Here is a 21,937-nt window from a genome sequence, read left to right as displayed (position 1 = left end):
TCAAGTTACCCCTCACTAAGGCGCTTTCTCCTTTGGAGATTCTCTGATGGAAACAGCGTATGCGAGTTCTGGGTGGGACAGAGGGAAGGGTTTGTGGCACGGGCTGAGCGCCCACGTACTGCCTCAACTCCTAGACCAGAGACATGTCCTTCCCAGATGCCATGGATGCTCTCTGCTTTGCCCTCTGAACATTCACGGTTCAGTGGGTCTGGGGGAGCTGTCATTTAGGATCCCATTGCATCCAAGGCAGGTTGCCTGGTACCGTTAACCCTCAAGGCACCACTCCCAGGAGCCTAATGAGATTTTATCCCCCACTCAGCTGTGTCCGTGTCCCCATGTTCGTGCCACTGCCAGGCACTCCAGGATTTAGGGCCAATTGCTTGTTTATCAGACCGTCTGTCTCCGGGATGAGGCCCAGCAGGCACAGCCAGAGCGCAAATACGCCCTCCCCCCTCAGCTTTGAGCCTGACGGCTGGAATCATTGTTATTCTGACCGGCCTCCTCCATCCTGATGAAGGGAAACGTGGCTCTTAAAACCTGGTGTCAGTTCCGGCTCTAAGACCTTTCTGGCCTGTTGGAGACTTTCTTCCCTCTTCTGTAGAAGGGAATGATGATAATATCTATTTTGCAGAGTTTTTTCAAGGATCAAGTGAGATAGTTGTTGGTAACGGCCGCTGGCACAGCGCATTATCATTGAGCCCAATGAAGGTTGGTCCTCCCCACACACACGGGCCTCCCCAGCTTCTAGGATCCCCTCCAGCCCTTTCTCTCTCCTGCTGGGCATGCCCAGAGCACTAGGTTGATGGCTGTAAACACTCCTCTCCAAGTACCGGGTTATTGCCTCTCACTAGACTTGAGCAAGTCCTTGGTCTCTGTGCCTTGGATCAAGCCCAGGGCTGGCATTAGTAGGTGTCTGGCACACACAGAAAGGAAGGAACTGGATGTGTAGCCGCTAAAGTGCTTTCACCGACATCATCTCCTTCACTTCTCTCAAGGACCCTGGGAGTGAGATTGAGGAACCCCATGGCACAGATGAGGAAACAGGCTCAAGGAGCTGAGGCGGGTGGCCCAGGTCTCAGCTTGTCAGGGCAGAGACCCTGCTGGTTGGAACCCAGGGTTTGGAGGGGAGGCCGCTCCTGCACCACAGCGCCCTCACCTGGCAGGGGCGCGTTCAGGACGTTTCTCGCTCTCCAGCAGCCCAGACTTAACATTTGCTTCCTCTGATGGGGGCTTCTCCATCGCTTATGTCCACTTGTCTTCTTGTCTCTCTCTCCAGAAAGCGTGCCCGGGGGCTGGGAGCAGTGAAAGTGAAAGGAGTGATTTATGAACTGAGCTGTCCTTCTTAATCAGAGGACCCCGCTCTGTGCAGATGGGACCGAGGCGCCATCTGGGGCAGTGGGAGGGGCAAGATTAATAAAGCTGTCTGGCCTTGGCGGGGGCCTGCAGAGGAGACCCCTGAGGCGCTGCGTGACCTCGCCCTGCCTCTGCCCCTCTCTGGGCCTCAGGGCCCCCATCTGTCAAGGGGTGGCAGTTTTGGGTTACCCCCCAGAGGCCTCTAGCTGGCACAGGAGGGAGGCTAGCTGGTCCCTGGGATTCTGCCTTTGTTGCCTGATTCAGGGCAGAGCAGCACTGGGTTGGAGACTTGGGGACCGAGGCATAGCGCTTGCTCTTTCTGGTGTCCTCTCTCTGGTACCAGGTCCATGGACTGGTGTTTTGGCAGGAGCTCTGGTTTGGAGTCCCGCACACTTGGGCCTGAATCATGGCCATGCCTTACTAACCATGTGACTAAAGCCAGGCCAGTTCATTACATTCTCTGAGCCTCAGTTTCCTCATCTGTAAATGACAAAATGCACCCACTTCCTCGGTGAGGATTAAATAAGAGAAGAAGGAGAAAGGCTTAGTTAGCATAGTCTGGTACGTGGTAATTGCTCAATATTATTAGTTATTACTCGGTTCAGTTATCACAACACTATAAACATTCATTCGAATTTGGGGCCTTTAGGGGAAAGATATCCTGAGTGAGCCATATGCCCACGGTTCTCTCCCGCGCTCACCTCCGTTGGTAGCTGGTGGATGTGGTTCGGGCATCCACTTATTTCCCATCTGTGACGATGCTGCCCCCCGGCAACTGTGCTTTACTGGTTTCCAAGTGTTTTCCTCTCACATCGGTTCATTTTACGTCTCATATCATGAATTCCTACAACCACCTTTGGCTTCAAAATGGAGAATCCCAGTTTTCAGAGGGGAGTTGAACACCTCAGGGAGGGAAGTGACTTTGGAAAGGTCTCAGGGAGCTGGCCCAGGCAGGTGTGCCCAGGCAGGTGTGCCCAGCGAGGTGTGCCAGGCTGTGCAGAAGCGGCGGCGATGGAGTGAGCATGGACTGTCCTGAATGGGAAGAAGGAATCTGAACGGGCACCTGAGACCCAGAAATCCTTCCTATCTCCCTCGTCGCCCCCCTCCCCCCCATAGCCCAAGCTCCCAGGCCTCAGGTCGCCCCTGAAACTTGTCCTCCAGCCCAGTGTCTGAGCAGGCCCCGGCTGTGGAGCTCCCCACGAGTCTGGTAGAACTGGACTTTCCACCTGGGCCCATTTGCCTGCTGAAACCAGACCTTCATTTCCACTGCTGGGAGCTGACGTTCTGAAGGACCCTTCTGGCATGTCCTTATGTGAAGCTGCAGAGCCCTTTCTAACACCAGATTTCTCTCTCAGGGGGGACGGGGTTCCTGGGGAGGGGCTTTGATGAACAGGGCCCCGCTGGCCCTCTGTACTGAGGTATCATTGCAGATGCCCAGGGAGCAGCCAGGTGGCATCCAGGTACATGGGCCACCCCTGCCCATTGTCTCCTCCTAGCTCATCAGCCACATGCAGTGTGGCAGCGTCGATGAGGCTGGGCCAGAAATCGCAAGCCTTCTGAAGATGTTCCCCACGCAGCCCCAGCAGGGGCACCTAGAGCTGCCATCGGGGCAGAAGGCGGGCATCCCTGCCGGCCTCTGCAGCTGCAGGGGCCCAGGTGCTGAGGGCTTTTCATTAGCCCTAATGGGCCTGCAGGAGCGAGGCACTTGCCTGAGTGTGTGTCCGGAGGGCGGGTTTTCATAAACGGCGCCTTGAACATGGCTGTTCCTTAATGACTTCCTATAGTAATTGAATATTTTCTCTTCTAGGCCAAGCTGGGCCAATAACAGAATTATACAGCAGCCCCTCTGACCAGGAGACGCTGTTCTGCTGACGCCGAAAGAACTGCCCAGGCGGTAAGTCAGCAGTTGCCTCCCCCTCCACTCTGTGCCCCTCTCCCTTCTCCCTCTCCCTCTCCATTCTTTCGGTCCGTCTGTCTCTCCCTGTATCACTTCCTGCTCTCTCGCTCTTTCTCTGTCTTTCTCCATCTTCCTCTCTCTTTCTGACTTGTCTTGATCTATTTCTTTGATTTGCTGACCATTGTCCTCTACCTCTGTTCTCTCTTCCCACCATTCATTCATTCATTCAGACATATTAACCGGGGACCTGCCATGTGCCAGGCGCTGCTCAGGGCACTGGGAACGTGGCAGTAACAGGTCCGTGCCTTTATGGCGCGTGCATTCTAACAGCGGGGGGTGTGTGCTACCAAAATCAACAAGTAAAACTTCGAGGCTGTAGTGTGTCCATGGGCACTGGCCTGGGCTTCAGTTCCAGATCCTCCAATCGTTGGTTTTGGAACTTGGCCAAACCCCCCTTTCCCTTTCTCAGCCTCAGTTTTCTCACTTCCAGTGTGAGGGTGTTGGAACGGATCAGCGCTGCCCTGACTTTTTATGACCAAGAACTTCTTTGATGGAAATGCTGGGGACACCAGTTATACCAGGACTAAGCTCGAACCAGCACTTACACAAACAGTAGTGTCCAATGAAAGCTTCCCTTAAGTCCCCTCAAAGCTCTTAAACACCTGGTTTTGTTATACAAGAAACCATCAGTTGCATCTGGAGGAAAGCACACCCACCTGTAAGCCCGGGACCCTCACTTGGCCAGGTGCGGGGACACCGTGGCAGGCTCAGGAGCCTGGAGACCACGAGACCCAAGGCAGGTCCAGGGCTCCCCTCCGGTGCTTCCCGTGGGCAGATGCCCCAGAACTCAGCACCCAAGCTGCTCTCCTGCTCGCTTTCCCAGTGGACATTGAATTCACACGAAGTCAAGTTCGCCCGTGATGCTGACTCCCACATTTCATCCCTCGGAGCCCCAAGATTTAAAGGATTTTATCTACCAAACAGCCGAAACCGGTTTGGCTCAGTGGATTGAGCGTCGGTCTGCGGACTGAAAGGTCTCAGGTTCGATTCCGGTCAAGGGCATGTACATTGGTTGCGGGCACATCCCAGGTAGGGGGTGTGCAAGAGGCAGCTGGTCGATGTTTCTCTCTCATCGATGTTTCTAGCTCTCTATCCCTCTCCCTTCCTCTCTGTAAAAAATCAATAAAATATATTAAAAAAAAAAAAAAGGATTTTATCTACCAAACAGAGTTGCCTTCCCTAGGTCATTGGTTAAGTCTATGTTAAAGTGTCACCTTAGTGTTTGTACTGTAAAGTCATCCATACCTAGTGGCCAGAGCTTCTGAATCACCCAAGAAACAGGGTCCCCTACCCTGGGGTGGTTTACTTGCTCTAAAACCCAAGACACTTGCCTGGCCAGTGGTGAGGGGTTGATTTCTGAGATGTTATTTGATGTCCTAAAAATAGCTTTAGGAGCCCTGACCGGTTTGGCTCAGTGGATAGAGCGTCGGCCTGCGGACTCAAGGGTCCCAGGTTCGATTCCGGTCAAGGGCATGTACCTTGGTTGCGGGCACATCCCCAGTAGGGGGTGTGCAGGAGGCAGCTGATCCATGTTTCTCTCTCATCGATGTTTCTAACTCTCTATCCTTCTCCCTTCCTCTCTGTAAAAAAAATCAATAAAATATATATATTTTTAAAAATAGCTTTAGGATATGGTTAGTTGCAGGGAACCCAGTTTGAGAACCACTGCACACCCTCATCTTCCCGCTCAGAAATTCTCCACGTCAGAGTCCTTACCGCTCCTGACAGGGAACAACAGCTAATGCAGCCGGTTGGGGTCTAGAAGGGCAGGTAGAGGGGCCGCCTGGTGGCTGGGCAGCAGGGAGGAAGGAGGAACAGAGCCTCCGTGGGAGGCCTGAGGAGCCTTGCTGTTTTGCAGGTGGAGCCATGGAAGGTGACTGTCTGAGCTGCATGAAGTACCTGATGTTTGTTTTCAATTTCTTCATATTTGTAAGTATTCCTGGGACATGCCTGGGGTCTCCCTAGGCCTCAGCTGAGTGGGCAGAACCGACTGCTGCTGGGAAACAGTCACAACGGGCTGAGTCCCAGGGCGGGCACAGGGGCCAGCGCAAGAAGCAGGTCTGCCTGCCCAGCCAGGACTTCCTGGATGGGAGGCCCCGGCAGTGCCCACCCCACTCCAGAAAGCCCGCCGTCCTAGGAGGGATATTGTTCGTGGGCCCGGGATGGTCCGGCTCCTCTGACAAAGAGTGAGGGCCTCAGTCCTGGCCACTGTCTTGGGATCTGAGCCCTGATGGGTTTGGGGAAAGGAGGAGGTGAGGTGATCAGAGGACAGCAGAGGGAGCCCCACCTAGCCCCGACCCCCAGAGCATTACAGACTGCCAGCTGGAGGGGAACCTGATGGAATTAGAAACCTCTCTAGAACTGGGAGACTGAGATTCCAAGCCAAGCTTAGCATCGTATCAGCTATGTGGTTTGAAACACACTTCACCTCTCTGAACCTCAGTATCTTCATCCCTTCATTACCTACCTCAACGGGTATTTTAAAAAATTAAGCAAGATGAGGAAGTGCCTGCCATGCGTCAGCACTCAGTAGCTGAGCCCCATCCCATCCCACCTATGACGGACAGAGCCCCGAGTGCTCAGGTGGCCGCAGCACTGCCCACCTGCTGGCAGCCCCCAAGGCTCTGCTCAGGCCCCTGGCCTTTCCCAGGAGAGAGCCACGGTCCCGGCGTCCTGGGCCCCTGCTTTCCTGACCCACCTGAACCTTTGATCTTAGTGCAGCCAAGACCTGGATGATGAAAGGTCCACCAATGTCCTCCAGGGGAGGGCCACTATGAAAAAGAGGCCCCTTTCTGGTAAGGCTGACTCTGTCTGTCTCTCTCCATCCATTTTTTTATACATCTCAGCAACTGTCCTAGAGTCCTTCCCCTGCCCCATCATTCTGAAGAGCAGGAAGCCCGACAGACTTGAATTCTAGACCCAATTTCTAAGCCGGGTGACCTCGGGCCAGCCCCAGTGTCTCCAGCTGACGTGGGCGGAGTCACCTGGGCAGCTCAGTCTGTGATCAAGCCCTCGCAGCAGACCTCCGCACACAGATGGCAGACCCCACCCCTCCACCAGCCATGAGGAGGGACGCAGGTCGTACTGGAGGCTGGTCAGGACCAGTGACAGAGGCAAAATTGTCGGTTTTGCCTTCCTCTCTCTTCCCACTGCCCGGTGCCTCGAGCCTCTCCACCCCCCGCCCCCCTGCCCTAACTGTACCTAAAATATCCTCTCTTGCCCCAAACTGTGCAGCGCTTCCCCGCAGCTTGCAGACCCCGCTCAGCCAAGCCAGAGCTCGGCAGTTTGCTCCTACCACCATCTGTCATTCATTCTTCAGGCCCCCGCACCACACAGGGATTTCAGACACTTGACAGCCTTCAAAAGCCAACAATGCCAAACTGGCTCTCCGGCAGCTGATCTGTTTCCAATACTCCGTGCCCAGGACAAATGGAAAGGATATTTATTGAAACCTGCTAAATAGATTTACATCCATTCTGTCCTTTCTTCCTTGGGAGATGGGAATGGCTATCTTTTTTTCTTAACCACGAGGAAGCTGACGCTCAGAGAGGTTAAGCCACTTACCCAAGGTCACACAGCTAAGAAGTACCACAGCCCTTTCTCTGAGCTATGCTGCCTCTCTCCAAAGGTGAGTAAGGCATGGAGAGATGGGCCGTGCAGCTGAAGACATAGACACGAAGGCTTTCCGGGTGCAGATTTGAGAGTGGGGAGCCCAACCTGAGAGTGGGGGACAGAAGGGATGGCTTCTGTCTGTGTTTGCCTGTCCCTGGCAGGGTGCAGGCACAGTGTAGGTGTCAGTGCGTGTTCCGGGAGTTTGGTGAGTGTCCTTGGGGCTGGAGTCAGGGAGGCCAGCATTCTCAAAACCGTGTGTTACCTTCAACAAGTCGTTGGCCCCCTCTGGGGCTCAGTGTGGAGTCTGAGGGTTGGACTAGGTGACCTCCTTATCCTGCAGCTCTGACATTTAAGGGGAATTTAAAAGTAGCAAATAAACTCCACATACATGGTTCCCAGCAGGCCGAGGTGGGGCTGGGGCAGAGGCTGGGCTTAGACCAGGTCAGAGTAAGCAGGAAGACGCGGAGCAGTGACCAGCGGTGCTGGGACACCTGCTCCTGCAGCAAACGAGCTCTGTTCTTCTGTTTCTTCCCCTCCGTCCTGACTGACCTGCGAGCAGCTGGGTGGGGCCTGCCTGCTGGGCATCGGCATCTGGGTCATGGTGGATCCCACCGGCTTCCGAGAGATCGTGGCTGCCAACCCCTTGCTCATCACGGGCGTCTACATCCTCCTGGCGATGGGGGGCCTGCTGTTCCTGCTCGGCTTCCTGGGCTGCTGCGGGGCCATCCGGGAGAACAAGTGTCTGCTGCTGTTTGTGAGTACCGCCCTGCCCGCCCCACCACGGGGGCCCTGTGCCTCCACTGCAGGGACTCGCCCTGAGGTCTGGGCCAAGCAGGCCATCCTCCTGGAGTCGGGGGGCCGCCAGCCTTTCCCCTGTGGACTTGCAGCCCCAGCTTCCAGAGCTCGCTCTGTGCTGGGCCACGCGGGCCGTGTGGGCAAGCTGCCCCCAGGTGGAGCGTGGCCTCGGCCTCCAGGTCCAAACAGCCAGGCTCCTCCGTGGCATTGTCAACGGGGACTGTGGACCAGGATGCTTATCTACTTGCTTGCTTTTAAGAACTTAAGTAGGTAATTCCTTCCTTGGTACAAGAGCTAAGACAGCCATGGGGTAAATCACCGTTTGCATTTCCAGTCCTAAGACAGAACTGATATGACCTCTGAAGGTTCTTTATTTATTAAGTAAATAGTCCTTGGACTGTTCCTATGGGCCCCATAGTTCACTAGGTGTGACGATGCATCAGGGCCAAGAGTGGCTGTCCCTCCCTCGTGGGCACGGGGAGGTGTTGATCCCATAAGGATGGGCTGGGCAGCAGGCAGACCTCATTGGAGTGTGCTCCCTGCTCTGTCCCCTAACTAACGATGTGGCTCTCGTCTAGTTCCTTAGCCTCTCTGAGCCTAAGTGAGCTTTGCTTGTTAAGTGAGCAAGGAGCCGACCAGCTCAGCTGTCAGTGGGAGCCAAACAAGAGAAGGGGTAGATGTTGTTCCTCTGTCTGTGGTAGTCCCGTGAGCTGTGGTTCTTTGGACTTCTGCTCACCTTCCTGGCCTTGGTGGATGGGTCCTCTCCCCCTGCGGGGTCCTGTGAGCCCCCCGGGCTAGGAGAACTTGTGGGTTGAGCCCAGCCCTGCTGTGGGTTCAGTGAAAAGCAGCCCTGTGGCTGGCGAGTGGGTGGTGGGGAGTGAAGCCATAGGAAGGTCCGGGCGGGTCCTCAGGAGGACTTCCTTGTAAAGCTCTGGCTGCTCCTGCCGGCGCCCTGAGCGGCAGAGACCTGGCACAGTGCCTCCTCCCCAGGTGAGGACACACTCTCTGGCCCCCACTGTCACAGTGAGAGGCCCCGCATCTCGGAGACAAAGTGAAATCAGCTGTGAAATGCGTGACGCTGAAGCCTTGGGTCCCTTGGCCTGCAGTCACCTACACACTGCAAACTTTTCACCGGGAGAGAAACAAAGAAACCCGTGGGCGCCCCCTGGTGGAAACCTCTCTGCAGTGTCAGATGGTGCAGGGGAAATCTGGGCTTGGGGAGCCCCCAGGACTTGAAAGGGAGCTGGGTACGGGTCCCAGGACACACTGAACCGCCCCTCCAGTCCCCCCGCACCTCGGCCCCCAGGGCACATCGTTGTTCATGGGCTCATCTCTGAAGCCAAGCTAGGAAGGGGCTGGGGCTCGGGGCTGGGGAGGCAGCGAGCTCAGTGGCTCCCTCTGAGCCTGCCATCTGGACCGGCTCTCTCAGGGCTTAGGAGACCGAGGCCCAGGATGAGGTTTGCCCTGAGAGAGAATGAAGTCCTGGCGTGGCTGGGTCCAGCCCACCGACCCTCAAAGTAGCCCCTTCCCACTCCTTTCTTTTACTGACTTTATTCCTCCCTTTTGTCTCTCTTCTGTCTCATCTCTGTTGCTCCCTTTCTTTGCTCGCTCTTTCTCCATATCTCTCTCTCTCTCTCTCTCTCTCTCTCTCTCTCTCTCTCTCTCTCTCTCTCTCCCCCCTCCCTCCCTCCCTCCCTCTCTTGGTTTCTATTCCTGCTGCCTTTCCTACCCCTCTCCTGCGTGCTCCTTGCCTCTGTCCTGTCTCCCTCCCCCTTTCTCTTTACTTCCCCTGGGTTCCCTCTCCTCCCCTCCTCTCCTCTCCTCTCTCCTCCCTCCCATCCCCTCTTCTCCTTGCCCCCTTCTGATGCCCAGCACACACAAGCTGGAGCTCACAGGGCAGGTCAAAGCCAGGGGAGCCTCGGGCCCAGGTCTCCTTCTCTCAGACCAGGGCTGAGGGGCTCCTACCTTGGCATGGACTCAAGTGGCTAAAAACTCACCTGAAATTATGTGTAAAATATTATGTCAGGGCCTGTGTGTGTGTACCTGTGCATGTGTGTTGTGCATGTGTGTGTATATGGTGTGCACATGCATGTTCTGGGGCGAGACACCACAGCTTCTAGAAGGTTTTCAAAAAGACTCATGACCTATAAAAAGTAAGAAGGACCACTTCCTCTTTTAACCTGGACCCGTCCATGTGGGGTCCACCCCTCAGGGAAGCCTGAGACCCCTCCCTCAGGCTGCTGGGAGGGAGGGAAGACTTGTCTTGAGAGGGGCCAAGAAGGAGCACTCGAGGCTCCTCCAAAACCCAGGCTCAAAGGCCTGTAAGAAAAGAGACGGGGTTGGGGGGCTTAGCTGAGCATCCCCGCCTCCTCTGAGACTGGAACCACAGGTCCAGTGACCCTGAGCCCAGGCCAGTGCGCCCAATGACCACATCACCTAATGGTCAGTTTTTCTAAAGGTACATTTTTTAAACACTCCTGTTGATCAGTTTTACAGTGTTTTCACACACAGTAGGTCAGTTTCAGCCTATTATTGATACGTTGTGGCATCCCTTTTTCCTGGTGGCTTACCTCTGAATAGGAATTTTTTTGGCCCATTTATTTGATTCCGTTTTTTTTTTTTTTTTTAATTTTATAACAAAGTCATGCTAAACGGGAAAAGAGAACAGCAAAGAGATGTGTGTGTGTGTGAAAGAGATAGATGAGCTGAATGGCACATGAAGTACATAAATTTGGTAAATATTTATTAGAAGTGAGAACTGAAAGCAGATGAGCCTGTAGGCAGATGGGCTAGAAGCGTCTGGAAATGCTCACCAGTAGGCAAAATAGCAGTCCCCGCCCCTTTGTTAGTGTTCCCATCCTGGGCCAAGTGCTGTAAATCCGATGCTTGGGAACTACTGGCAGATGTGCCCGTGGGCAGGTGGATTGAGGTTCGGTGAACCCAAGGCACCCCAGGAAGTATCAGGATAAGCCCTGTGGCTGGGCCAAGGGGGGTCCCCTCCAAATGACCAGTAGGAGGAGGAAATGGCCTCAGGCTGGAGGAGGCGAGCTGGCAGAGTGGCATTGTTGTGATGTTGGCACAGCGGGCGCTTTCCTTCAGGTGACTCACACTCCCGCACACTCAAGGCCCCCCGTGGTCCCCATACTTGGGGAGCCCTGCTCCAGGCTCCCCTTCCTCTGCGGAGGCCCACTTTCCCCGTCAGTGCCTCACCAGGTTCATCCTTTCATTTCATCTCATGAACTTCATTTCCTGAATCATGGAAACTCGGCTCAAGGTCAGCTCCATGAGGATGAGGACTGTGTCTGCCTTGCATGTGTTTGTTTGCCAGCACCTAGCACAGCGCCTGGCACCGAGTCAACAGCCCTGGAATGGAGCAGAGAGAAGGCTGTGCCGGGGATGTGGGAAGAGCCTGGCTCTGGACCCTGCTCTGCCACTTCCTGTTCGGGTGACCTGAGGCTGGTTTCCGAGCCTCAGATTCCTTCTCCCTAAAACGAAGATAGTAATCCCTCCTCCCGTCTCCGGCTTTGCTCTGCTCCTGGCCCAGGTGAACACGTGATACATGGGAAGCCAAAGGGACTGGTGTTGATCCACCAGGGACCCTGCAGGCCGTTGGAAAGTTTTAAACCGTAGAGGCTCTTGTGGGTTCCAGGATGACTTGGTGTTGAGAGGCCGTGTTCTGGAATCAGAAACCCACGCTTATCCCAGGTGTGCAGCCTACCTGCTGAGCCCGCTGCCCTCTCGGGTCCCAGTTTCCCCATCAGTACAATGGGCTGTTGATTACAGCAGCGGCCTCTCCAGGCTGCCGAGAGGGTTCCGTGAAGGGACCCATGTGAGGTCCCCAGTGCCTCGGTGGTAAGCGCTCGGCAGGCAGTAGCTGGCGTTACATTTCCAGAGAGCACCATGCCGGCACTCGCCTTCGGGCAGGCCATGCTTCCTCTCGGTTCAGAGCCACCCGCTGAGCAGCCCTCACGTCGCACCAGCCTTGTGCACGGGCTTCGCTGCCTCGTCTCGCTGGAGCTGTGCAAAGTCATCCTGGTCAGCACACGCTCCCCGAGTGGTGCGCTCGCCGAGTGCGAGGCTGGAGCTCGGTCTCATTCATAGTTTATGGCTGTCTAAGCCACGGCGATCGATAGCGAGAGCCAGCTGAGTCACCGAGGGTGGAGGCCACACTTGGCCAGCCTGCGGACGGCCAGCAACTCCACCGGGAGGGCCCGGGCAGGGAAGGGCTCCCGTGGAGGCCGTGGGGAACCACCGGATGACCATCCATCACCAGCAAAATGGAAGTGCCAGGAGCCCTGCCAGCGGCCTCCATCACTGTCGGGGGAAGAGAGGCCACAGAAGTGGAGAACACATCACTTCGCTCACCCGAGGGCCAGCCAGTGCGTGGGGGCGGGGCCGGGGTGCTGGAATGGACTGCAGGTGCTGTGGCCAGGGGCACAGGAGGCCTCTGTCACAGGCCCCTGGGATTGGGGATCTCTGCCCAACCCCCAGCTCAGCCCAGGGTCACCCGCAGAGCTGACCCCAGCCAGGCTGACCCATGGGAAGCAGACCCCCAAGGCTCCACAGAGAGGCGAGGTGGCGTGGCCCTGGGAAACGAGCTGGGTTAAGTGGAAGGATTTGCTCTGAAACTTTTGAGCTGCTCACCTTGGGGGCAGCCATTCCCTTCCCCGGCTTGTTTTCTCCCCTGGGGAAGTGGGGGGCTAAACAGAAAAGAGACGGGGCACAGAGCCCGGGCTGGAGGCAGCTTAAGAGACAAGACCAGACCGTCTGACGGGTCTAGGGGATGTGTTCCCGGCCACGTCCTCAGCGGGTCATTTTGAAATCCATCCCAGTGGCTCCCCAAAGGTGGTGTGAAGCCCGAGCAATTGGGAGGGACCTCAGGACCTTCTGGGGCAGCCTGTTCAAGCTGAAAAGTCAGGGAGGGCACGTGACTGGGGTCTTCCCGGGATGAGGATAAAGTGGCCGAAAGCTGCTCCTGTCCGAAGGAACACGATCCAGGAGACACCGAGGGTGTCCTGGTGGCCCCCACGAGTGTCCCCGGAGCTGGGCGCTGGGGAGCAGCTTCCCTCCTGCTCCTGTGAGAGCCTCGGCCACAAGCTTGGCTCCGCCTCTCTTATGACATAACGACACTTCACGTCCATCACTTCATTGTTCCCCAGGTGGGCCCCGAAGTGGGTGTCACGCCCTCATTTCACTGACAAGGAAACTGAGGCTGGAAGGGGTTCGAGTGATTGTCCCAAGTCACACACAGCATGGCAGGGCGGGCAGAGGTGTCCGGACACTAAGCCCAGGACCCTCTGCGTCCCTCCAGCCTGGGCACATCCAGGGTGGCCTGGCGGCTCTGGGACCGTGACCCAGGGGAGTAGGTCTCGGGGCAGCTGGCCTAAGCGGCCGGGAGGCTGTGCACCAGGGGCTCAGTCCTCTGCTGGTGGTCGCAGGTGAGGTGACAACTCTGGGATGGTCACAGACCATGTGTGCCAACGGCACCAGTGCTAGGTAGTGAAGGCCCAGCCGCTTCCTTTCTAGGCTGACAGCTCTCCGCCCAAAGCAGGGCCTGGAGGGCCAGGGCCTGGAGGTAGTGGACAGCGAGGTCATGATGGCGAGTCGGTCACTCCTGGCTTCATTCCTTCATCTGATAGCCACGAACCGGGGTCCGTGATGTCCGGGCCTGGGGAAGCATGCTGAGCTACAGCCTCTGCACTTCATTGGGGGCCCAGTGGGGACACAGCGGCTGCGATGGGGACATCTCTGTGGGGCCCTGTGATGGGGTGGGGGGAGCCGCAGGAGAGCGCCTGGGCTGCGCCTGGGCTGGAAAACGAGGAGCTGGTGACTGAGGAAGGACGTGCCTTCCTGGCAGAGGGCACCCCGAGACGAGAGGCCTCCTGGTTGACTCGGGGAGCATCAGGAAAGGCAGTGAGTGGAGCGGAGCGGGTCTGTTCGTTTTCAAACTCTGGCCCCTGGGATTTCACATTTGATAGACACCCCCACCTTCCCTCAATCTTGACTCCTTCACTGCAGCTGAAGACCAACATCTCCCCACTCCCCGTGGGAATGGGGCTGGGGCTGGGGCTGGGGCTGGGGAGCGCCAGGGTTCCCTGAGCCTGGAGACTCAGCATCCGCCTCCTGCCAGGGCTGCCAGGCAGGTAGTTCAGACTGAACACTGGGCAAGGGGCCTCGGCTCGGGGCCATGTGCCCGGAAGGCTTGTCTGTTTACTTTTTCCGTATTTGCATTACAGCCTTGTTGACTCCAAAGGTCGGTATGTTTATTATGAAAAATGTCTGCTTTGTTTTACAAAATCGGTGCATTGTGCCAGCTGCGTAACAGGTGGAAGGGGGCTTCGGTGAGCGGGGTCCCCGGCCGCCCGCCCTCAGGATTCACGAGCCTCCCCTTCTCGTTGCAGTTCTTCTTGTTCATCCTGATCATCTTCTTGGCGGAGCTCTCGGCGGCCATCCTGGCCTTCATCTTCAGGGAAAATGTACGTACCGGGCCCCACGCCCTGGCTCCCTGCTACCAGCCAGGGGTCGGCGGCCGTCACGGCCAGCCTGTCCCGTCCTGGGGCACACACAGAGACATCAGCCTCTGACCCAGCACTCCCGGCCCAAATTGTGACCCAGCCAGCCTCTTCCTTACGAGGCTTTTCCAGCATCAGGGACCCTTCAGGGTTTTGCTCTTCCAAAAACATCTGGTGCAATCACACACCTGGTTCTGGAATCTTCCATCCACACCTTGCCTGGTGATGGCACAGCAGTAGTCATGTGACAGTGTGGGGACGGTCAGGGAGGCTGTCCCCTGAGCCCGGAACGTGTGACGCACAGAAGGGGCCGAGCACCATTCGCTGAGGCCCTGGCCAGGACCCAGTTTGGGCCACCTGCCCCACGGGCCATCTTATTCCAGGGGCTCCAGCATCTGGGCACCAGCTCCCTCCTGAGTCTACAAGAGCCAGGCCCCCACCACAGGTGGCCTGGAAGCAAAGAGAAGAGGGGAGGGGAAAGGGAGGGGGCAGGAGACCCAAGCTGGCCCCAGGTGGTGAGCAGGGGAGCTGACCCCAGAGGGGAGGAGGCAGCAGCCTGTACCCAGCATGGTGCCCAGCGGGTCTCCTCTAGGTTAGACCTCTGGAGAGCATTCTGAGGGAAGGAGCGGCTTCTGAGGACATCCCTGGAAACTAGATGTGCAAAGGCCACCTGCTCCATGCTGTGGTTTCTTCCGGGCCTGGGACCCAGGCATCCGCTTAGCTCTGTCTGAGGAACAGCTCAGGGTGGAGCGGGGGGTTGAGGGCAAGCCCCTGCCCTGTGTTAGCCTCCCTCTGAGAAGAGCTGCAGGACAGAGTGCGGTTCCCAGGGTGCCCTGGCCTCGGGGTCACGGAGGGATGTGTGTAGACATTTCATGTGAGGGATCCCATGATGGCTGGAGGCCACAGGCCTTGAGGTGGGGGTTAAGGGACTCGTCCCAAGCTTAGGAGAATGCCAGGAGCCTGGCACCAGGACCCTGGCTTCCCTCCCTTCCCCCAAAGCTGACAGATGGAGAGGCCGGGAGGGGTGGAGCTGCACCAAGCTGCCAGGCGGGGTCTCAGCCCACCCTCTCCCTCTGCCTCCAGCTCACCCGGGAATTCTTCACCAAGGAGCTCACCAAGCATTACCAGGGCAACAACGACACAGACGTCTTCTCTGCCACCTGGAACTCGGTCATGATCACAGTGAGTGACCCCCCCCCCCCAACGCCCAGGGGCGCTGTGAGCTCTCAGGGCCCTGATGCCCAGTGTTGCAAATGTCTGGCCACCAGAGACCCCTCTACTCGTGCCAATGATCAGCCAGGGCACTGCCTCGCCAACCCCGCCAAGACCCGCCTCGGAGTGGTGTCCCCACGGCATTCCCAGCAACCACTCCCTCGATCACAGTCCATACTCTGAATGAGACCTATCTTCCATCTCTGACTGGAATCCCCAGGCAACTGTCATTGTCACCAATGATAGCAGTCAATAGACAGCAACTGTTTATTGAGCGCTGACTAGGCGCCTGGTGAGGCAGGGATTGTTACCACCGCCCCCACTTTACGGGTGAGGACATGGGGGGCTCAGAGAGGCTGAGGGACTTTCCCAGGGTCCCGCACCCGGGTCTCGACTCGGTTCCATCACGCTTCCTCACTGTGGCCTGTGGAGAGGCTGTCTGTCCCCCTGGGCCCTGCAGGGCCAGCTCCCGCCCACAAGACCCTTCCTTTGCTCTCCTCCTAGTTTGGTTGCTGTGGGGTCAACGGGCCTGAAGACTTCAAGTTTGCATCCATTTTCCGACTCCTGACTTTGGATAGCGACGAGGTACCCGAGGCCTGCTGCCGGAGAGAGCCGCAGACTCGCGACGGGGTCCTGCTGAGCAGGGAGGACTGCCTCCTGGGAAGGGACTTGTTCCTGAACAAGCAGGTACAGGCCTGCTCCCCAGGCAGGGGGACGTGGGGGCCAGAGCTGGCGGGTGGCGGTCGTCCCAGAGGGTCTGGAGGCGCTTCAGGATCCCATGGACTAGTGACGGGATACGGGACTGAATGGAGGCTGATGGAGCTTCATCCAGGCTCCTGACATCCAACCAAAGGGGAAAGGATGCAGGCGGCCGATGGCTCGGTGACGGCACAGGCCAGAGGAGTGGGCGTTTGGGCTGGGGTTAAAGGGTGAGTAGGAGTTTTCCAGTGTTCCAAGCAGAACACTCCTTGAGCTTCTCATAATGTAGGTTGGGAGCCAGAACTAGAATCACACAGTGGGGGCCCCTCCTTGGTCATGTACTCTGTTTTGGGGGAAGCTCACATGTGCCATGTGGGGGCACCTCCTGGCTCCAAGGGAGCAAGATCAGGGAAGCTCCTAGACTTCATGCAACCCCAGAACTTCATCTCAGTTTCAGAATCCCTTCCCCTTCCTGTGACACAGGTTCCCCAAAGACCAGCCCCCGACCCCTCGGTGTGTATGTGAGACAAGAGAGAGAGGAGAGAACGAGGTGGACCCATGCCTCTTCCTGGATGAGCCCTTTAATGGGAATTTTATAGGAGAGTTCCAGATGCACGGGACCCCCAGGGGACAGGGGACAGGCCCCTGTTCCTGTGGCGCTCATGGTTGAGTTAGAGGGTGCAGATGATAAACAAGAAGCAAATAAACCAAAAGTGATCGTTTCACGTGGCAACCATTACTATAAAGGAAGTAAAACCAGATGATGGGCTAGAAGGGACCGGGGAGAGGGCTCAAGGCAGGCCTCTTAGAGTCCCTAGGGATGGGACAGTTGAGCTGAGGCCTGACACTGGCCATCTGGTGAGTCTCTTTCCAGCCTCAGCCTTGTCTCACCAACTCAGCACCGTCATCTCCTGCACCTGCCCATGTCATGTCAAAGGGTACACAAGGCCCCAAAAGCAAGTTCCTCTGCCTTCCTCCCCCCACCCCACCCCCCCAGCAGTCCTGCCTCCTGCACTGAGGGAGAGAGACAGCAAGAGAGAGACGAGGGCTCTGGGATCAGGTCGCTGCCGAATTGGGGAGGGTGGGCCACCCAGGGGTTGGGTCTCTGCTGTGAGGACAGGCTGCAGGACATGGGGGCAGTTACAGGCTGTGCTGTCAGCTGGCCTGGCTGTTAACCCCTATGTCACCATGGCCAGGACACACTCTCTGGACCTCAGGTCCCCTATACAGTGGCAGAGACAGCTAGCTGCCCCCACATTCCACTCACCCCTTCCTCATTAGAAAGAGGGGCTTTATAAGACCCCATGACCACCAGGTAAAGGCTACCCTTCCCAGCCTCCCTTGCAGCTAGGCCATGTGACCAACTTCTAGCCAAAGGGAGGTAAGCAGATGTGATTTGTGCAACTGGGTAACATCCTTAAGAGAAAGCACTGTGCCTGCTCCTCCCCGACCCCCTTCCCTCCTGCCTGGAATGCAGCTATGGTGACAGACATCTCTGACCTCGATGTCTGGATGTCAGAGTATCAAGGGAGAAGGAGCCTGGGCTGCCGACAGCTCCATGGAAAGCCGCCACCACTCAGGATTTAATGAGAAAGACAACCCAACGTCTAAGTCAGGCATGTCGGGTGCGCGTGGCCAAACCTGTATCCTGAGGCCACTTGCGAGTTGTTCCGGGAGGCCTCTCGTGGGCCCTGGTCCGTGAGGGCTTCATCCTGACATGCTCCCATTTCTGATTCAAACGCTCATGATGCCTCCATCCCTCTCCTGGGCCTGGCTTTGATGTCGGAGGCTCCACAGAGGGCCCTGAGCAGCTATTTTAGTTCTTCAGGGCGACGCTTCCCCTGGCCCTTGGGGGTGACCGGGATTGACTCCTGGGACTCCTTCTCCGGGACACTCACATCCCTCCTGAGCATCCTCCCCTTTTAAAAGCCTCTGCCAAGGGACTGCCTGCTTGTCTTTTCCTCCAAAACCTACTTCCCTGAGGCCCAGGGTGCATTTCTGACTTGGCCTGAGAGCCCGTGTTCAGTTGCCAGCAACATGTTCTATTGCAAGCAATGAAATCCCAGCTGAAGGGGCTAAGCGAATCCCTCTGTGTTTCACACATGGAAAGCATTCTAGGAGACGGCGGCTTCTCACATTGTGTCAGTGGCTCTGTCATGCCCGTCAAGGCCTGGTCTCTGATTTCTGTGGCCTTTTCTTGTGTTCACCACTTCATGATGGCAAAACGGCTGCCATGGCTCCAGACATCCACCCACGTTCAAGGCGGGAGAAGGGGAAAGGGTGGCACCGGCATCTTTTCCGGAAACCTCCAGGCGACTTCTGCTTAGGACTTGGTCACATGGCCACCAGGAGCCAAGGCAGAGGGCCCTTGCCTATGGGTGTTGAGCTAGTCCACCAACCCTGTTTACCGTTGAATTCCAGTGAAGAGAAATCAGCAAATCTCAAAAAAGGTACTCCAGGATGAATACTTGGGACTCCCCCATTGATATGATTCGAACCCTTGTGACAGCTTCTCCAGCTCATTCCTCAGCCGTCCCAAGAGTCACGAGTGTGTTCTGCTGGAGGGTCTCCCAATAGGTGGCGACCTTGCTAGACCTTGACTCTGGGCCGGTGCGGTGGCCACCAAAAGGAAACCATCCACACTCTCCCTTTGTCCAGGTGATCTTAGGTCTTCTCTCCCCACAGCATCGCTGTCTCCCTGCTTTATCCCCACTGTCCCCATCTGCTTTGTGGTGGGCTGTGAGGGTGGGTGCTCTGTGACTGTCCTTGAAACAAAGTGCTACCCCCTCATCCTCTTGGAAAGGGAAATGCAGTGCAGCCAGAGAGCAAGAGCAGCAGCGCGTGCAAAGGCCCTGGGGTGGGAGGGAGCATGGTATGTCCCAGGACCCAAGAGAAGGCCTGTAGGGGTGGAGCCTGGTGAATAGGGCAAGTCTAGCTCCAGGTGAGGGCCTCAGGAGGGCCACACTCTGCAGGGCCAGCAGGCTCATGCTGAGGATGCTGGAAGAGCAATGGAAACCCACACCCAGTTCTACCTGGGGAATGGGGGCCATGAGGGCGTTCGGCTGCTCAGTATCTGGGGCCTCTATCGGCCAGCCCAGTTGGTTCAGTCCAGGGACCCAAAGGGCCTTGGTGCCGAGCCAGGTGGAGGGGAGATGCGCAGTGAATGCCCCGGTGCACTGCCCACAGCAGAGGAGGGGCAGGAGTCCTCTCTGCTGGACAAGGCCCCTGGGTGAGGCGTGTCAAAGTCAGCTTCATGCACAGGAAGGACTTATGCTTCTGTCCCCGGATGCGGGGAGGAGGGGCGGTGGAGAAACTGGGGGAAGGATTATCTTGCAACGACACCCAGAGACGCAGGGGGTAACCCGCCCCACCCCCAACTCTGCACTCAGACCCTTTCCACCAGCCAGGATGTGCTTAGAGGGGCGCAGAGGGAGGGAGGGGCAGCCTTTAGGGATGGTGGCCTTGCTCCATGCCAACAGCACTGCCTGAGCTTTGGGGCCACATGCCAGTTTCCTGGCTTCACGGCCCTGGTCCCTGACCCCTGACCCCTGACTCTCCCTCGGGCTGTGGATTCACCTCTGGTCCTTTCCCCCAGGGCTGTTACACAGTGATCCTCAACGCCTTCGAAACCTACGTCTACCTGGCCGGAGCCCTCGCCATAGGGGTGCTGGCCATCGAGGTAAGTGAAGGCCCACTTCTGTGACTCCGCCCCAGAAGCAAGGCACACACGGGGTTTGGGGCAGACCCCCCCCCCCCCGCCATGGGTTAGCCCCTTCCGCTCAGGGTGGGCAGCCCCGTGGGAGGCTGGGGGCCCGGCCTAACTAGCCAACTCCTACTTTCTGTGCAGCTTTTCGCCATGATCTTCGCCATGTGCCTCTTCCGGGGCATCCAGTAGGGGGCGCGGCCCGAAGCCTGAGGAGTCACCCTGCCCACCACTGCTCAGCACCCAGTGCCCTCCTCTCCCCCCACACCCCTGCTCCAGGGTCCAGGGTTAGGAGGTGAGGCCATCATGAGTGGCCAGGAGAAGGAAGGGGCAGGGGGAAATAGCTATTTTTTAAACAAAACACAATGATGAACCTATGGACCGATGCGCCCCGCCTGGATTCCGGGGCGGGGCCGTGGGCTCTGCACCCAGGCTGCAGGCTGCACTAGAGACCCTCCTCGGCCCCACCGGACTCCCGCAGCCCTGGGCCCGGGCCCGGGCCCTCTCCTCACAGCCTCGGGACCTGCTGCCAAGAAAGTGAGGATTTAGGCAACAAGGAGGCAAAAGCAAATCCGGGAGAGAGGTCCCCCAGAGCCCAGGGGCCCAAGGACACTGGGTCACCACGTCCTGGAGAACGCGGCACCTCCTCGCAGTCCCTGCTCCGGTTGATGGCGTTGTCCCCGCTCCTGCTCAGGCCAAGAGTGGGCTGCGGACACTGGAGCCGAGAACGGCCCAGCTGGCGGGGTCCTCGCTTTCCCCAGCCGTTGGACCGAATATCTGGGAGGCCCAGAGCATCACCCACAGTCACACAGCACATGCATGACATTCTGAACAAGGACTGGGTGGTCTCCAGAGCTTCGGTCCAGCAGAGCTGCTCACGTGGCTCCCGGGTCCCAGCATCATGGTTTCCCCAGAAGAGTCAGGGCAGCTGGCCGGGAACTGCCTCTTCCCAGTTCCACTGCTAAGATGATTCTAGACTCCCCCCCGCCCCCCGCCCCCCGCCGCCGATTGCCTTCCCAACTCCCCACCTTCTAAGGCCCCAGGAACACACACCAGAGTCCCTTTTCCACGCTGCCTGTCTCTGCTCACAAGCCCATCATTTCCCTGTTCTTCATGAACCCCCTGCCTCCCAGCGCTGGAAGGAGCCCCCAAGATCATCCGGTTCTTCTCTCCCACCCAGAACTGTAGCTTGGATATCTCCTGCAGGATCCCTGCCACGACATCGCCACCCTCTTCTTGCACACCTCCAGGGACGGGGACCTTACTACCTCCCAGGACAGCATTCTGCCTCTGGACTGCTGACTTCAGACTTCCATTTCCCTGTGGTTCTGCCCAAGGCTCGCTCTCCTTCCCTGAGTGTTAAGGCCACACACTGTCTCCCCCTGCGCCCCGTTACCACCAGGCTCAAGAATGCCAGGGCATGTCATCATTTCTGCTGTGACATCATTTCCTGCCCCTTCTCCGTCCACAGCACCTTTCTGAGTGCTCCCTCCAGGCTCAGGCAGGAAGAGGTTTCCCCAAAGTCTCACTGACACACAGCACCCACAAATGAGCCCCTCAGAACACAGACCTCGAGTTCTAGACCAGTGCTGGCAACTGGATTACAAGATGCCTCGACCCTGATGAGGCAGGAGTGGCTGGTGGAGGCTGTGCAGAGGATCTGAGGGTTGGCCTGGGCTTGGTGGGAGAGGGCGGTGTAATCCCGATGGGTGATGTCAGCCACAGGCATGGTGATGGGAAGGGTAGCATGGTGCCTGCCTTCCCCTCCTCTCCACTGTCTCTTCAGGGTCTGGGACAAGCCCTTTCTGTCTCCCAGGCCTGTGCCAGCTTCCAGCCTCCCCCGCTTTCCCACTGCTGGGGGAGAGAGCTGCGGCCAGGTGCCCAGTGCTCCCCTGCCCTGCCCCCTGCCCCCTTCTGACCTACAGCCAGAGCTCTGTGCCTGCTGTAGCCATTTGGTTAGACCTTCCTCCCAACTCTCCCTTTCCCCCTCCCACCCGTCCTCTCCACTGGGTCTTCACTGTACCAGCCTGCCCTGACCATTCCATGATGCCACGAGCTCCCTGGCAACTGGGCATCCCAGGATTGGGGGGCCCC

The 21,937-nt window shown here is 57.6% G+C and overlaps 1 protein-coding gene across 2 annotated transcripts; it reads left to right on the top strand.

The window, feature by feature from the left end:
• The first annotated feature begins 3,208 nt into the window (after positions 1 to 3,208).
• Positions 3,209 to 20,520, top strand: TSPAN18 (tetraspanin 18). Of its 2 annotated transcripts, XM_054725585.1 has the most exons (8): positions 3,209 to 3,247; positions 5,169 to 5,239; positions 7,482 to 7,676; positions 14,119 to 14,193; positions 15,313 to 15,411; positions 15,946 to 16,128; positions 19,736 to 19,819; positions 19,988 to 20,520. In XM_054725585.1, exons 2-8 carry the CDS (start codon positions 5,177 to 5,179, stop codon positions 20,033 to 20,035), a joined length of 747 nt encoding a protein of 248 aa, XP_054581560.1. In that variant the 5' UTR covers positions 3,209 to 3,247; positions 5,169 to 5,176; the 3' UTR covers positions 20,036 to 20,520. The 2 variants fall into 2 exon arrangements, with proteins under 2 accessions (XP_054581560.1, XP_054581559.1); XM_054725584.1 differs by lacking the exons at positions 19,736 to 19,819; positions 19,988 to 20,520 and having other exon boundaries at positions 15,946 to 16,834.
• Positions 20,521 to 21,937: the final 1,417 nt, after the last annotated feature.

Source organism: Eptesicus fuscus, chromosome 13 (assembly GCF_027574615.1).
Source record: "Eptesicus fuscus isolate TK198812 chromosome 13, DD_ASM_mEF_20220401, whole genome shotgun sequence".
Taxonomy (NCBI): Eukaryota; Metazoa; Chordata; class Mammalia; order Chiroptera; family Vespertilionidae; genus Eptesicus; species Eptesicus fuscus.
The sequence above is the reverse complement of the archived record's forward strand: the minus strand, read 5'-3'. Positions and strand labels throughout refer to the sequence as shown.